The sequence below is a fragment of the Chelonoidis abingdonii genome, chromosome 1, assembly GCF_003597395.2.
Source record: "Chelonoidis abingdonii isolate Lonesome George chromosome 1, CheloAbing_2.0, whole genome shotgun sequence".
Lineage (NCBI taxonomy): Eukaryota > Metazoa > Chordata > Testudines > Testudinidae > Chelonoidis > Chelonoidis abingdonii.
Window position 1 is genome coordinate 202,422,171 of NC_133769.1, and position 15,360 is coordinate 202,437,530.

The window sequence follows — 15,360 nt, forward strand, 5'->3', positions numbered from 1 at the left end:
CATTGGACTAGTCAAGCATGCAGTCCATTTATTTCAGTGTTTGCTGTGAATTAATAGAACTGAGGCAGAGATAGGCCCAACACAAAGCAGAAATAATGGATTGTTTTATGCTAACTGAAGAGTGTGGGATACTAACAGTAGCAGACAGGCAAAAAGTCAACACGTGGCCTAAGGCAGAGTGATCTGTCAGCTGTAGAGGAGAGTAGTCTAGGAACAGTTGCAACCAGAAGCCTTACTATTTCAAATTAAGTAGCTTCCATGCAAAATAATTTTTCCATCCTTACTCTAGATTTGCAGAATTGTCTGCAGTGATTCTGTAAAGTCATTCCTTGGCACAAACCTGGCTACATCCTGATCCACAATGTGCGAACAAATCACATTGCGAATCTCCATTGCTTTTCGAGAACAGGAGCAGTGTGCATGTAGGTGGGATCTAGATGCTGTCATAAATAGATAGCTAAGGGTTAATGTTTCTTTCACCTGTAAAGGGTTAACAAAGGGAACCAAACACCTGACCAGAGGACCAATCAGGAAACAGGATTTTTCAAAGCTCAAGGGAGGGAATTTGTGGGGTTTTTTGGTCTTGGGTCTTTGTCTCTCTTCTGTTGCTCTCTCAGCTATGAGAGGATCTATCTCCAGCCTTTCTAAATCTTCTGTTTCCCAGTTGTAAGTACAAAGGTAGCAAAACAATAGGCTTTTATATGTTTTGTTTTGTATTTACATGTGTGTAGTTTGCTGGAATGTTTAAAATTGATATCTTTTTGAATAAGACTGTTTATTCATTTTTCTCTAAGTAATTGACCCTGTTATTTGTCAACTTGATGCAAGAGACTGTTTATGTGTTGTTCTTTCTTTTTATATAAAGCTTTCTTTTTAAAAAAACTTGTTGACTTTTCTTTTTCTAGTTATGGCAAGACGGTAGGAATCTCTGTACCAGGATTATGTCTCTCTCAGGGAAAGACTGGAGGGGGGAAAGAAGGAGGGGAAGGTAAATGGTCCTCTCGTTTTGTGTTTCAAGGATTGAAGCAGGGAAATCTCCTAGTATACCCAGGGTGGGAAAATCTGGGAGGAAGTAAAGAGCAGGAAGGGAAATGGTTTATTTCTCCTTGTTTTAAGAATCCAAGGGATTTGGGTTCTTGGGTCCCCAGGGAAGGTTTTGGGGGACCAGAGTGAACCAGGCACTGGAATTCCTGGTTGGTGGCAAGGCTATCAGATCTAAGCTGGTAATTAAGCTTAGAGGGTTTCATGCAGGCACCCAGATTTTTGGACGCTAAGGTCCAGATTTGGGAAAGATGCTTATGATAGATGTCTATGCAGGTTTTGAAAGCCAGAACTGTCTTGTGCTCACTCGCACTGGAAGTATTCCCCTTTAGCCTCACAAATGTTGTGCAAGGTAAATCACACCATGCTAATCTTAACTGCATTGGCTGCACGGGCATTCAGATGGGACTGCAGGCATCACCAGCGAGCTTTTCAGACTCTCAAAAGTGCTTTTCGCTACCATTTTGCAGCTACTCTGTACTTGCATTTGCTTTTTCTTAGGTTGGTAATGTTGGGGTACAACTTTGAGCCATGTTGGAAGCAGGTATGCAGAGTCCCCCAAAATAACTGTGAGGACAGAAACACCATACACAACCAAGTTTTTTCCGGTGAATAAAGTCCCTTTGCAGTACAGACCTGACCTCCTGAGTGCCCTGGTATCATGAACCTTTCCTGTGTCCAACATAGGTGTTCGTGAATCAATCTCTGTTGTTCACTGATCCTTGGAGAATGAGTGATGAGTAACCTTTATGGTTCACGTATTCACTGGCTCGTTTTAATGGACAAAGTATTTGAATGTGTGTTCTTTCAATGGTGCCTGCACTGTTTGGAAAGCACATCCTCTGAAATCCTGCTCTGATTTCAGGATCTTTAATTATGGCAACCACCCATGGGTAGATTGCAGTTTTGATAGCATGACAAACCTGTACAACCGTCACCCTAACAGTTGACTTCTCAACTGTGAACTTGTTTGCAGTTGACCGACAGCTATGAGGTGTTGTCAGCATCCAAAGGGTGATAGCCACCTGCTTCTGTTCTGGTATGGATTTCTGAAACTGAGTGGTCTGCACTGAAGGGTTGGTGCAAACAACTTGCACAACTCCATGAAGATCTTCCTCATTCGGAATTTCTGCAGCCACTGGTCATCATCCCAGGTTTCCCAGATGATGTGGTCCCACCACACTATGCTGTTTATCTGTGACTAGGAGCAGCAGTCCACCCATGGGTATACTCTTGCAATCCCAGCATTCAACACATCTGTTCCTTGGAAGCTTAGTAAATATTTGTTTGCCCTCTTGGTCAGTCGTCTTCAGCGTTTCAATTTTTTCTGACCCATTCTATCCATTATCTGGTATTAGACTGCATGAACATTAGTCCCACAAGCAGTAGCAGGAGAAGAACCACATTTTGGGCTTGCTTCTTGGCTTCAATGCAGTTTGGCAAAAGGGAGAGATGACCAAGAGCTGCTGATGCCGAATGTGTGAAGGCAGCAACTATATGTTACCAGTACTGGCAGCAAGCAGCAGAGCGGTTCCCAGATCATCTCCTGCGACACAACGGACTCCAGGACACTGACCCTGAAATAGCACTACTGTCATGTACTGAAAAGGGGCAGTATGGATGCAGGTATATGCCTGTACACAGCATATACCCTTTTGCAGGCAGAATATGTGGCTGCTGTGTGGGTACAAGGTACATGTTCTAGCAGTATATGGACAAGTACTCAGGGAAGTGCGCAAGTGTAGACATAACCTGAGATTTAGGCAGTCTTTTTTTTTTCTTTTTCCGTCCCATGCAAATATTTGAATTTGGGAAAGTATTAATTATGGAAAGAGTAACTTTGCATTATAGTACTGATGCCATTACATATTTATGTATGCTGTATAAAGAACAGCTGAATATTTAAAAAATTGTCCAATTTTGCCCATATGACATCTTTATTTGTAACAAAATTTTGAGTTTCCAGTAACCGGAGAAAATTAATCAACTATGAATGGCAGCTGGATTTTTAAGTAAAAATGTTTCTGAACCTCGTGATTTAATGTATTTACAGGTGGATGAAAGCCAGACTGGAGAACCTGGGTGGCTTGGAGGAGAACTGAAGGGAAAGACTGGATGGTTCCCTGCAAACTATGCAGAGATAATACCTGACAACGAAGTTCCAACCTCTGTAAAACCAATAGTCGACACTACTGTTGCACCTAAAGTTTCTTTGCGTGAAACACCCCCAACTCCAGCAGCTCCAGCTTCAACAGAATCTACTGCAGCCACCAACAACTGGGCCGACTTCAGTTCAACGTATGTTTGCTGGTGGTTATCACAAACCAGTGCTGTGGGTTTTCAAGCAGTTAACTTGTTTCCAGTTAAAATTCATTACATTTCTCATCCACTGAGATTGTCAGTAGTAAACCTGGCAAATGAGATATTTGCAGGAAATTAGATAGCACACTGTAAATCAGGAAGGATTATTCATCTTCAGTAAAACACAACGTCCATCATAATTTTTTTCCCTTCAGTAAACATTTTTTTCCTCAACAGGATAGTCTGCAAAAGTTTTTGTTTGTTTGTTTTGTTTCTTCTGTGGCTTTTTCAAAATTTAAATTAGTCTTCCCAGTCCAAAGGCATGCTTTCACCATATCCTCTTAAGCAATCAAGAAGACAAGTACAAAAGCTTGCCCATCTGGCCCTTTTCCCTGACCATATTCAGAATTATTTTACAGCAGGAATCTCAGCATGTTATCCTCCATTTGTTTATAAACCAAATATGTGAGAGAGCAGAGCTGACACCTTCTCTTCCTTCATTGTTACCAGCTTATATTTTGCATTAAGATGCTGCTGCTAAAGTCAACCAATTTATTGTTATACAGTAGTACTCCCCTGGTGTGCCTGATGCTATATATATGTAAGACAAGTTTCATGTCCCGAAGATTATATAAATGAAACGTAATACTGTATGTACGTTTTATCAGGACAGGTTAGTCTACTATGTAAATAATTGGTTAATCATTTTGTTTAATGAAATAAGGTGTTTTACAATTAGAAGTATGTATGTTACTGAAATATTTGAGTACTTAACACACAGTGCTTTAAGAGTTTTTTTACCCAAGAGAGCACAATAGTTCTAAAATAATCATTTAAACTTGGTGGTAATTTTATGTTGCTCTCTGGACAACTTTTTTCTGGAAAAGCAATAATATAAGAAAATTAAAACTCAACTTTCCACTTACTTTTATTTTTTCCCTACCTAAACAAAAGTAGCTCAAGACAAAACTATTCTAGTTTTAAGTGAATACTATGCATTTTTATAATCTTGCATAAAAATCACTGTCTGATTTTGGTAGAAAATAAAATACAGTTCGTTTCTGCTCCAGAGCTTATCATGTATGATGTTTGTACAGTGCTTAGCACAGTGGGGCCCGATCTGGTTGTGGCCCCTAGGCACTAATACAGTGTAAATGCTTAATAATAGTTAATTGATATTTAATTAGGGATACATGAGCCAGGAATAGAAATTCACATTTAAGGTGCAACAAAGAGTCCTGTGGCATCTTAAAGACTAACAGACGTATTGGAGCATGAGCTTTCGTGGGTGAATACCCACTTCGTCAGATGCATGTTCAAAGGATAAGTGATCTCATGAAAAAAATCATTCAGAGTTGACAAAGGAAGACTTTAGAAGTCAACATTGCACACAATGGGGCAAAGGAGTAAACCAGGGGTGGGCAAACATTTTGGCTCGAGAGCCACACTGGGGTTACAACACTGTATGGAGGGCCAGGTAAGGAAGGCTGTGTCTCCCTAAACAGCCTGGCCCTTGCCCCCTATCCACCCCCTCCCACTTCCCTCCTCCCTCAGAATCCCCAACCCATCTAACCCCTTCCCCCCCCCGGGCTCCTTGTCCCCTGACCGCCCCCTCTCAGGACCCCCCCAACTGCCCCCCAGGAAAGCCCCCCCGCTTCCTGACTCCTATCCACACCCCTGCTCCTAACTGCCCCCTGGGACCCACCTCTTATCTGACCCCCCCCGCTTCCTGTCCTCTGCCTGCCCCCTAGAACCCCCTGCCCTCTATCCAACCTCCACTCACCGCCCCCTTGCTGCGCTGCCTGGCAGGAGCGGTGGGCCAGAGCGCTGGTGGCGCAGCAAGGTGAGGCTGTGGGGGGGCCAGCCACCCCGACTAGGCAGGACAGTCGCGTGGGCCATATTTTGGTCACCTCTGGAGTAAACAGAAGTGGAACTATTAGAGACTTAAGAGTGAGAATGGGGAGTATGAATTTGATGCAGAAAGGGAGGAGGAAGTCAATAACCTATCTAGATATGGGGAGCAATCTGCATGGAACACCAGGAGAGGAAGATTAATATATTTTATCAAATGCCTAATTAAACTAAATCGGCTTCATAGTATAGAGTGCCCTGCTGTTGAGATGTTATTGTATAGGGATGTGAGTAACGGGGTGGGGAAAGTAAATCACGTGAACAGCTAGAGTTAGTAAACAAGAAGCGGCAAGTGCATGTGGCGCTTACCTTTTTAAGGGGAAATATGCAGTCCAAATAAATCCACATATGGTAACTTCAAACAGAGTACAAAGACACTTTACACCTAGCAGAAAATCAGTTATAAGGAATTCTTCTAGAATACATATGCAGTGTTTTCATGTGAAATTTTGGGTGTGAGCAAGTTTTCTTTTTAGCAGAATGCAATAATCACTGCAATCAAAAATGAAGATTATATAGTCTGCCTTATTTTCAGGTGGCCGACCAGCACCAGTGAGAAACCAGAGACTGATAATTGGGATGCGTGGGCAGCTCAACCTTCTCTGACTGTTCCAAGTGCAGGGCAGGTGAGGCAGAGATCAGCCTTCACCCCAGCTACTGTTACCGGATCATCACCTTCTCCTGTCCTGGGGCAGGTAAGTGGCTATATCTGTGCAGAAATCATACTTAACCCAGCGTTTTAACTTTCGCAAAGCGATGACCAAACATTAATTGACCAGCCCTTGCAAAATTCCTCTAAGGGAGGTAAAGTATTTCAGGATGAGGAGATGAAGATGTTAAACAAAGCCATGTGGTAAGTGCAATTTGGCATTCTAGGAGCTCTCAAGTAGAGCTGGGCGAAATATTTTTGACACAGAATTTGTCAAAAAAATTCATTTTGGTCAGCCCCAAACTATTTGTGAATTTGACACACATTCACCAAATCGTTTTAGGCAAGAAAAAAATGTTCAGGTTAGATTCCCAAAATCTGGTGGTGAAGAGTAGCAGGTGGTGGGGATGATGTCCCCCTTTATAACTCTTATCCCAGTGATTTAGTGCACTCAGGTGGTTTGTGGGGGTTAGAACCGGAGTTTCTGTGCTGGAGCAATGATTTGAACCCAGGTCTCCCCTTCCCAGCTTTGTGCCATAACCATTTGGGCTGCATCACTCTCATTTTTTCCTACTGAAGCTGTTCCATTTTTTATAAAACGCTTTAATAAATTGGGCCAGAGAGAAAGAGAGAGAACAACTCTATAGTCTGGTGGTGAGGACAGTCACCTGGGAGGAGAGTCATCTGGGCTCAGATCTCTGCTCCAGATTGGGGATTCCAACCTGGATCTCCCACATCTCAGGTGAGGGACTTAGATCAGTGGTTAGAAGTTTTATCATGAGACCAGCATCAACACCCTTTCCTGTGCCAATCATTTTGTGAATCTAGCTCTTAAAAAATGCCTGGAAACAAAATGTTTTGCGTCAAACTAGTTTTGATTTGCATAATTTTTGTCTACATTTCTAAATTTATTTCAACCCAATTTGCAAACTTTGATTATTTTTTTTTTCCAGAACTGCCAGAGAACCGAAAAAATCAATTATTCGCCCAGCTCTATTCCTGAATCCCAATCCTGTGCTCAATCTGTTAGATCAGTGCCTCAGCACTGGCTGAAATATATGTAGTGCTGGTACCTAGACATAGCATTCTGAGATGTGCTAGACATGTAAACCCCGAAAAAGCAAGTAGAATGCAAGATGGCATAATGAATAAGTTACAGCAAAAAGATTCTCTTTATATACACTTTTTGTGAGATTTACTATAAGCCCTTGGGGCAAGGCTTGTCTCTTTATTTACAGTGTTTTACATAAATGTGGTAGATGAGACAATTTTTAAAATCTTTTTCTATGTAGAAAAATAATTAAATATCTTACAGGAGTGTATGCACCAGGCACTTCAATTAATACAAATATAGAAATACCGATGGACTGTGTTAATATATCCACTTGATTGTTTGTTTGTATTTTTTTAAATGATCTGTTTGGCTTTATTTGAGTGAAAAGCTTATTTTAATAGAAACCGTCGATGCACAGATCTGTGTCTGTACATGAATGTTGTAAGCGAATACCTCTATTTATTTATTTTTAGCAGCCTTCTTTGCAAAAGACTCTAAGTGATTCACTTTTATTTTCTTACCACAATAGGGTGAAAAAGTAGAGGGCCTTCAAGCACAGGCCTTGTATCCCTGGAGAGCCAAAAAAGACAACCACCTAAATTTTAACAAAAATGATATCATCACAGTTCTGGAACAGCAAGACATGTGGTGGTTTGGAGAGGTCCAAGGTCAAAAGGGATGGTTTCCCAAATCATATGTGAAACTCATTTCAGGCCCCATAAGAAAGTCAACAAGGTATTTTGGTTGCTTTTGTTAGAATGAACAGCATTTTTATTTAATCATTAATATTATGTTGTTCCTATCTAAAATGTTGTTGTGTGTACTTGTACGTTTGTTTTTAAAGTACTGGTTCTGAAAAGTGACTTATTAAAATGGCATTGTGTGGCCATATTTGTATCTCTGGTTTCAGATCAGTGTGACTCCATTTATAAATAAAATGATGAGCTTTCTTTTTTGGCTTCCTCTGTTTTTTAAACTTCCAGTCCTACATAAACTCAGCTTGGGATATGAAAGCAAAGCTGGATTTTTCCTGCATCATGTATCGCCAACAACAATTCTGCATTTAGAATTTAACTAACAATTCTACTGATGTATGAGTAGGAACAGAATCCAGGTTATTCTCCTGTAGCTGTTTTGGCTACACAATGCCAAGAAGACTAAAATGTAGCAAAATCTTACTTAAGTTGATAAAATAAGTAGAAATTGAAATATGAGTGGGGTAGGGCTAGTGAGTAAAAAGTGCCACTTTCCTATATTCACTTTACTAACAAACAGTTGTTTTGAAAGATAAAAAGATTGTAATGTAATACAATACATTGTGTGAAAACTATGTTCTAGTTGATAATGAAAACTAGAGTTAACTTTACATTTTTCTATTGGGGAGCAGAGGGGAGCACAGCAATTTTTTCTTTCAGTCCAGTTACATGATTTCAAACTGTATTTTGTCATGCTGAGGTTTAAAACTTAAATTTTACTATCTTTTGCTTTACAAGTTGAGGTAGTTTATTCATGGATCTAGCTTTTAAATTATCTTTTATTCAGAACATTTAGTTGTTTTTGTTAAATTGAGAGAAATTAAAGCATTTAATATTTTCTTTTTAAGCATGGATTCTGGTTCTTCAGAAAGTCCTGCTAGTCTAAAGAGAGTAACATCACCAGCAACTAAACCTGCTATGTCAGGTGAAGGTAAGACTTTGAACTGAATGACATTAATAGCATCTTACTGTATAGTTTTTAATAAAAGAAATTATCTAATAATAAGTACAAGTTCAGAGGGAGTTGGTTGTACTCAGTACCATTACAGAATCAGGCCCTGTTACTTTACGAAGTAAGAATTTGAATTACCTCCAGAATTAATTATGACTTCAAGGCTATGTCCTGCATGTTTTGTAAAACTGCTTATTTACATAAGAATAGTATTTTTCTAATTAACTTAGGTACATTAATTTATGCAGTGTCATTTATAAGCAGTTGAGAATCAGTCCCATATTTCTGATTGTTTTTAGCCTTCTGCCTACAATAGGAAGGGCCCAGGCCCAGCATTTGAAATGCATAAAGGATGTATTTTCTTTTAACATACACTGCGGGTGTATGCAGTATATGCCATGTAAAAACATGCGTACGTGCTTCAAGATAAGCAAGACTATTCATTAAATTAATAAGTTGGCTCCCAAAATTTTAGTTTTTCATTCACAATCTTTCTTTGTGAATAATTTGAATCCTGCAGTGCCTGTTTTCCTATTTAAATATTGGATAGACCAAAACTTTCCACCTCTTATAAAGGGAAGACAAATCAGTGCTGATCCCAGCATGTGGAAAGGGATAATTATCCAAAGAGGCATGTATGTACTGTAAATTTTTTAATAGTTTTCATTTGTGCTGTCTTATGTGACCCAAGAAGGTTAGATTTTACATTATAAATTAATAGCAAATAATATAAATAAATAATATAAATTAATAGCAAATAATAAGGATGGCACTCAGTGCCTTGAGTTAGATATCAGTATTTTTTGTTGTTCCCGTGTCATTTTGAACATTAAGCACCTTCCGTTAATGAACTATTATTAATAAAAAACCGTATGAGAACTTAGTTATCTACAAGTTATGTACCTATTTTTTTCATAGCAAGGTGCTAAATGTGCCAGACCTTTGCCATCATTGGAACCCACACCACTGCTAGCACAGATGTGGCTTCAGTGATACCAGGAAACAGATACAAAACTATTCTTCTGAGATATTGTTGATAAAACTGCTGTCAACATAACAAACTTTTCATAAGACATGTTAGCTTGGTAGAAGTTGGATTCAGTTATTAAACATGTAGGCTCCCTATTTTTTTTTACTATTAAAAGTAATATTGACACTAAGAATTTTTTTGGGGTGGGGTGGGATTGCATTTAAATGGAAGTGGGTCCAGCAATAGCTGGGCCAGTTCAGTTCAGTCATTTATATCACTTAATTATTGACCTATAGCATATCTGATTCAAGGTTGAAGGGGAGGTTGCTGCTTGCCGCTGTTTTCCACAAGCAGAGTGTGTAACACAGAATATTTTCAGAAATCTTTGGTATACCTCTGAGAAGCTCCCTTTTTTTACAGTTGAGTGAATTGTGTAATAGGCATACTGCTTCAGAAGATGTTACTGATTTGTCTGAGATTCTTATTTGCACTCCTAGCTGTACAGGTTTTCATTTAGTTCTGTAATTAAATTACACGCTGCATTTCTCAGCAGCAGTCTGTTTCAGTGTTTTTTGCTCTTAAAACATGGTCAGCTATTTGGTAGTCAACAAAATTGCGTATTCCACCATTATCTTCGCATTTTCAAGCCAACTGTTGCATAGGATACAATGAGATTAGCTGTCTCCACACAAACTTCAAGTAAATGAAAGAATTCATTGTTCGTGAGAGCCAACTGACATATGTAAAAGGAAGACTGTATCAGAAGACTGGGATTTTGTAAGCCAGGACTGAAAATGCTAGTTCTCAGCATAAAATTGAACCCATAGAAAGTATGCTTATAAAGCAAATCATCATCAAGTGTTTGCACATGTCCATATCACTTTAGGAGTGTGTGTGGTGTAGGGCATTGAAGCTGGAGAATTCTTCCCCATAACAGTTATCCATCAGGACAGCACGTTAGCCAACGGTATAAAAGGATGGAGCTGCTCTGCCCCCTCATCAATTCCTTTTTACTGCTCATGGTCAGTAGTTGTAGCATGTGTGAACTTCACTCTCTCCCATTCTGATTTTAGAAAAAAATTGCTAGAGGTTTTTTATTGTAAATAGTTTAGTATGGTTGTAGTTATAGTTTTTATTAGTAGCACTTTCAGCATGATACTGGGACATGCATAAGTCTCTGGGATTTAAGCGCCATTCTCGCTGTAGCAAGTCTATACCAGTCAGCAATCCTCACTCCCTGTTTAAAGTGTTTTGGAGAAGTATACGTGAGGCATAAATGCCTTATCCGTGCAGGTCTTTCAGACCAGAACTAACAAGTTGAGAGATGTTTGACTTTGAGATAGAGAAACAGTTTTCCTTCCCTCTTTGGACCCCAGCTGCTCTGTACATAGGGATTCAGACTTGACTCTATCTCAGAGCACATCACCAGATTTGGCAGCATCCATGCAGCAGAGAAAGCTAGAGACACCAATCTCCATTTTCAGTACTGGGCAAGCTGCAGAAGAAGTCCACCATTTCAACCTCCTCTGACCAAAAGAAGCCCTCTTCATCTTGAGGATGGGGTCCCCAACAGGTTTGCACAAGAAGATGACCAGTACCAAGGTTAGAGCTAAGGTAGCTCCGACTAGGCACTCCTAGTACAGCTGGTTGGAGTGGCGAACCACGGCCAGTGGGAGCTGTGGTCAGCCAAACCTGCGGACACAGCAGGTAAACAAACCGGTTCGGCCAGCCAGGGGCTTTCCCTGATGGGCCACATGCCGAAGGTTGCTGATCCCTGTTGTAGACTGTCTCCTATCCGTCTCATCATGCAGGTATGTGAGTCAGCACATCCAGTGGAAGTGCTTTGTCATTTTCAGACTGGTGAATGGACCCTGCCATTGTATCCAAAGAAGGTGGTTTGTAGATTTTTTTGGCCCAGACCTGCCCTCCATGACCCTAGTCATGGATGCTTCATCTTTTGGTTGGGGAGCTCATTTAGGGGATTTTCAGACTCAGGGATTGGACAGATCAGTATCTCTCCCTCCACATCAGCTTTGAGCCTGATCTCTCAAGTGTTTGTTCCCTGCATCAAAAGTTGTTTTGTACAGGTGTTCAAAGACAACAGTGCTATGATATTTTGTCTAAACAAGCCGGGGGGTGCCAGGTTAGACAGACACACCCTGTGCCAGGTGGCAATGAAACTTCGGTCTTTCTGTATCAGGAATAAGATTATGCTCAAAGCACCTCGCCTTCCTGGGTCTCGTGACTGTCTAGTGGATCATCTCAGCAGATTATTTAGCAAAGATCACAAAGCAAAGTGCATTTTTGAAATTTGGGGAATGCCAGAAATAGACTTGTTCACCACCCAACAGAACAGGACGTGTCACCAATTCTCTGTTCCAGGGCATGTCAGAGGCCAGGGTCTATGTCATATGCCTTCCTGCTTTCCTGGAAGGGGAAACATCTTTATGCTTTTCCTCCCAACCCTATGATGCCAAATGTTTTGAGCAAACTTGGACAGGATCATGCCATCTTAATTTGATCACTCCAGCATGCCCCCATCAGCTTTGGTTCTCAGACCTGTTAAGCCTTTCAATTCAAGATTCTATACCTCTCCCTTCAGTATCGGGACATAGTTTTGCAGGACCATGGCCAGACTCTACATCCCAAAGCTCTTAGCCTGTACTTTACTGCTTGAATGCTCAGTGGCTAACTTCTCAGGAAGCTGTCTGTTCCCTTGGAGTGTAAAATATTTTAAACAGCAGAAACCCTCCCACTTACATTCACCTCAAGAAATGGAAGAGCATGTGGTCACAGCAGGAAGATACCTCTCCTTCACTGGCTCTGATTCAGTCTGTTCTGGATTTCCTACTTCACCTAAAGGAAAAAGGACTTTCTGCCACTTCCATGAGGGTTCATCTAGCAGCTGTTGCCACATTCCATCCTCCGGTAGATGAAAGATTTGTCTTGGTCCAACCCTACGATTGTTATGCTCTTGAAAGGTTTGGACAGGCTGTTTACCTTCTGTTAGAAACCAGCACTATCGATGGATCTGAATTTGATTCTTCCCATTTTAATGGGGCCTCCTTTTGAACCTATAACTGTGATTTGTTTTCTCATCTCTCAATAAAGGTAGTGTTCTTGGTGGCTATTACTTCAACCAGGTGGGTAACAGAATTTCAGGCTTTGGTGGCTGATGCTCCTTATATGTTTATCTTTATGAAAGTTAACATGTGTCCACACCCCAAATTTCTCACAAAAGTGGTGTTGAATTCTAAATAAGCTTATATACTTACTAACCTTTTTTCCTGAAACCTCACCCTATAAGATGAGGAAAAACTCCGTACTTGGGACTTTCATAGGATGTGTTAGCCTTTTACCTGTTTAGAATGTCTCCTCAAGTATTTGTCTCTCTCCTTTGCTGACAGGATGAGGGGAAAACTTATCACTTTTCAGAGGATTTCTTTCTGGACTTCCTCTGTTCATTTGTGCTAAGATATTGCTGAGGTTCCACCATCTCAGAGTTTTAGCATACTCTATGAGAACACAAGCAGCATTGGCTGCTTTTTTGGGTCACGTTCCCAATGGTAGAATTTGCAGGACTGCAACTTGACCTTCCAAACCTCAAACCTTGAGGCTATATTTGGGAGCATGTTGTTGCAGTCCTTGTTTAAGTAGACTCCGATCTCCTATTCCATCTAGAACTGCATGTGGGTCACCTAAAGTGGAATGGGCATGTACAGGCAATCAAAGAAGAAAAAAGGGTTGCATTACCTGTTCAGTAGCTGTTTTTCGAGATGTGTTGCACATGTCCATTCCACAACCCACCCTCTTTCCCTTCTATATCAGAGTCACAGCAAGTACTGGCTTCTGGAGTGAAGTAATTGAGAGGGATTGGGTGACTCCACCCTGGTATACTTTTGGCTAGCAGCATGAATGTTCAGAGAGTGCATGTGATGCCGTGTTTGGGACCACTATGCACACACCTAAAGTGGAATGAACATGTGAAGCACATCTCAATGAACAAGTTATCAAACAGGAATGTAACAGTTTGGGTGGAGGTGTGTTTTTTGGGGGAGGGCGGGGGGGAATAAAAAAAATATATCTATACTTAGGTTATGTAAGAGGTTTACCAAAAATAACTTCATCCATAATAGGATTTTTTTTTTTTAGAATAGAAGCCTTTAAAGAACTTAAAGTAGTCTTGAAGATCATCTAATTTAGAAATTTAAATATTAAACCTCCCTTATGAAGGAAGGGAAAATGTTTGGGAGTGAAGTGTTGCCTACACAGAAGCAATAGGCAGAAAGCTATGAATATCTAACCTTTGGACAGGTCATATGGCATTACCTTCATAAAAATAGATTTTTGCGAATTATACTTTGATGATTCATCAAGCATTTCCCATTTTTTGAACAACTTCTCCTCCAGAATATATTGCCATGTACACATATGAGAGTTCAGAACAAGGAGACTTAATCTTTCAACAAGGAGATATGATTCTTGTGACAAAAAAAGACGGTGACTGGTGGACAGGAACATTGGGTGACAAATCTGGAGTCTTTCCTTCTAATTATGTGAGACTGAAAGATTCTGAGGTAAAGAGATGTGAAACATTACAAAGTCTATCCTTTTTTGTGTCTTATTTGTCCACTTCATAATGTTTATTTGATGATTTCAAGTCAGTGAATCTTACGGGGTTTTTTTTTTCTTACAACTTTATTGGACATGAAAAATGCATTATTACAGTGAAGTTTGGAAGAGGTATTCCTGTATAAACTACCATGGAGTACCCCAGTGGTTCTCAACAGAAGGTACACGGCCCCCTAGGGGTCCCCAAACCCTTTCCGGGGGGCCATGGGGCCCTGTGGCTAAAACCCAGAGCCTGAGCCTCAGCACCCCCTGCAGGGCTGAAGCTGGGAGCCCCCATACTCCCCACGGGGCAGAAGCCCTGAGCCCCTGGTCAGAGTTGGGGAGACATGGGTGTTACATCTCCCACTCCGAAACTACAGTGCAAGAGCAGGGCAGTCCCGGGGAAGGTCCAACTTGCTCCATCTCCACCTCCTTGTCTCCCCACTCCCTGGCCAGGTCAGAGGTGGAAAACCTTGTTTCCTGCTGCTTCAGGGGGTTGAAGCTGCTCCTCAGCTCCCAGCCTCCTTTGCTCATGCAACCAGTAAGAGCTGCCTGGGCAGGCAGACCCGGCTCCATTGCTGACAGAGCCCTTGGGGAACAGGGACCACAGGGGAGTGCTCCCGGCACACAGCCACTTGCTACCCCCCACCTACAACCTGAGCTGTTTGTCCCCCACCTTTTGAGTTATAAATTTTGGTTGCGTCCTCCACCAGACAGGCTGGGTGGCCTGCTGAGGTGAAATCAGGGGATGGAAGCGCGTTCCCTTCCTGACCCCGCCATGTGGAGCTGTCTCGAGTCCCACTGGCCCTGCCTACCCAAAAAAGAAGTCAAACTACACCTATTCCCGAGCTCCCAAGCCCCAGCAGAGAGCCCTGAGTCCCCCCTCTCCGCTGGGCCCTGGAGTTTTCATAGCATGTTGTGGGTGGGCCTCAGAAAGAGAAAAGTTATGAACACCTGGAGTACTTTGTCATTTACTGTTATTAAAGGCCCGTATGATAGTCATGTACAGCCAACTCAGAGGAATTATTGCTGTTTTCCAGTTAACAGTACTATGACCAAAGAGAGTGGGCAGTAAGATATGACTTGAAACAATATAAAAGGGGAAATATCCTAACA

At 41.2% G+C, this 15,360-nt stretch overlaps 1 protein-coding gene across 6 annotated transcripts in view; it reads left to right on the forward strand.

The window, feature by feature from the left end:
- ITSN1 (intersectin 1) overlaps positions 1-15,360 on the forward strand; it is a 228,987-nt gene that overhangs the window by 160,177 nt on the left and 53,450 nt on the right. For 4 of the 6 annotated variants that reach the window (XM_075073577.1, XM_075073570.1, XM_075073574.1 and 1 more), the window contains 5 exons: positions 3,095-3,339; positions 5,789-5,948; positions 7,486-7,691; positions 8,560-8,642; positions 14,044-14,210. In XM_075073577.1, coding sequence (XP_074929678.1) covers positions 3,095-3,339; positions 5,789-5,948; positions 7,486-7,691; positions 8,560-8,642; positions 14,044-14,210 — 861 coding nt within the window. The remainder of the gene's footprint in view (positions 1-3,094; positions 3,340-5,788; positions 5,949-7,485; positions 7,692-8,559; positions 8,643-14,043; positions 14,211-15,360) is intronic. The other 2 variants (XM_075073583.1, XM_075073580.1) reach the window with 1 other exon arrangement.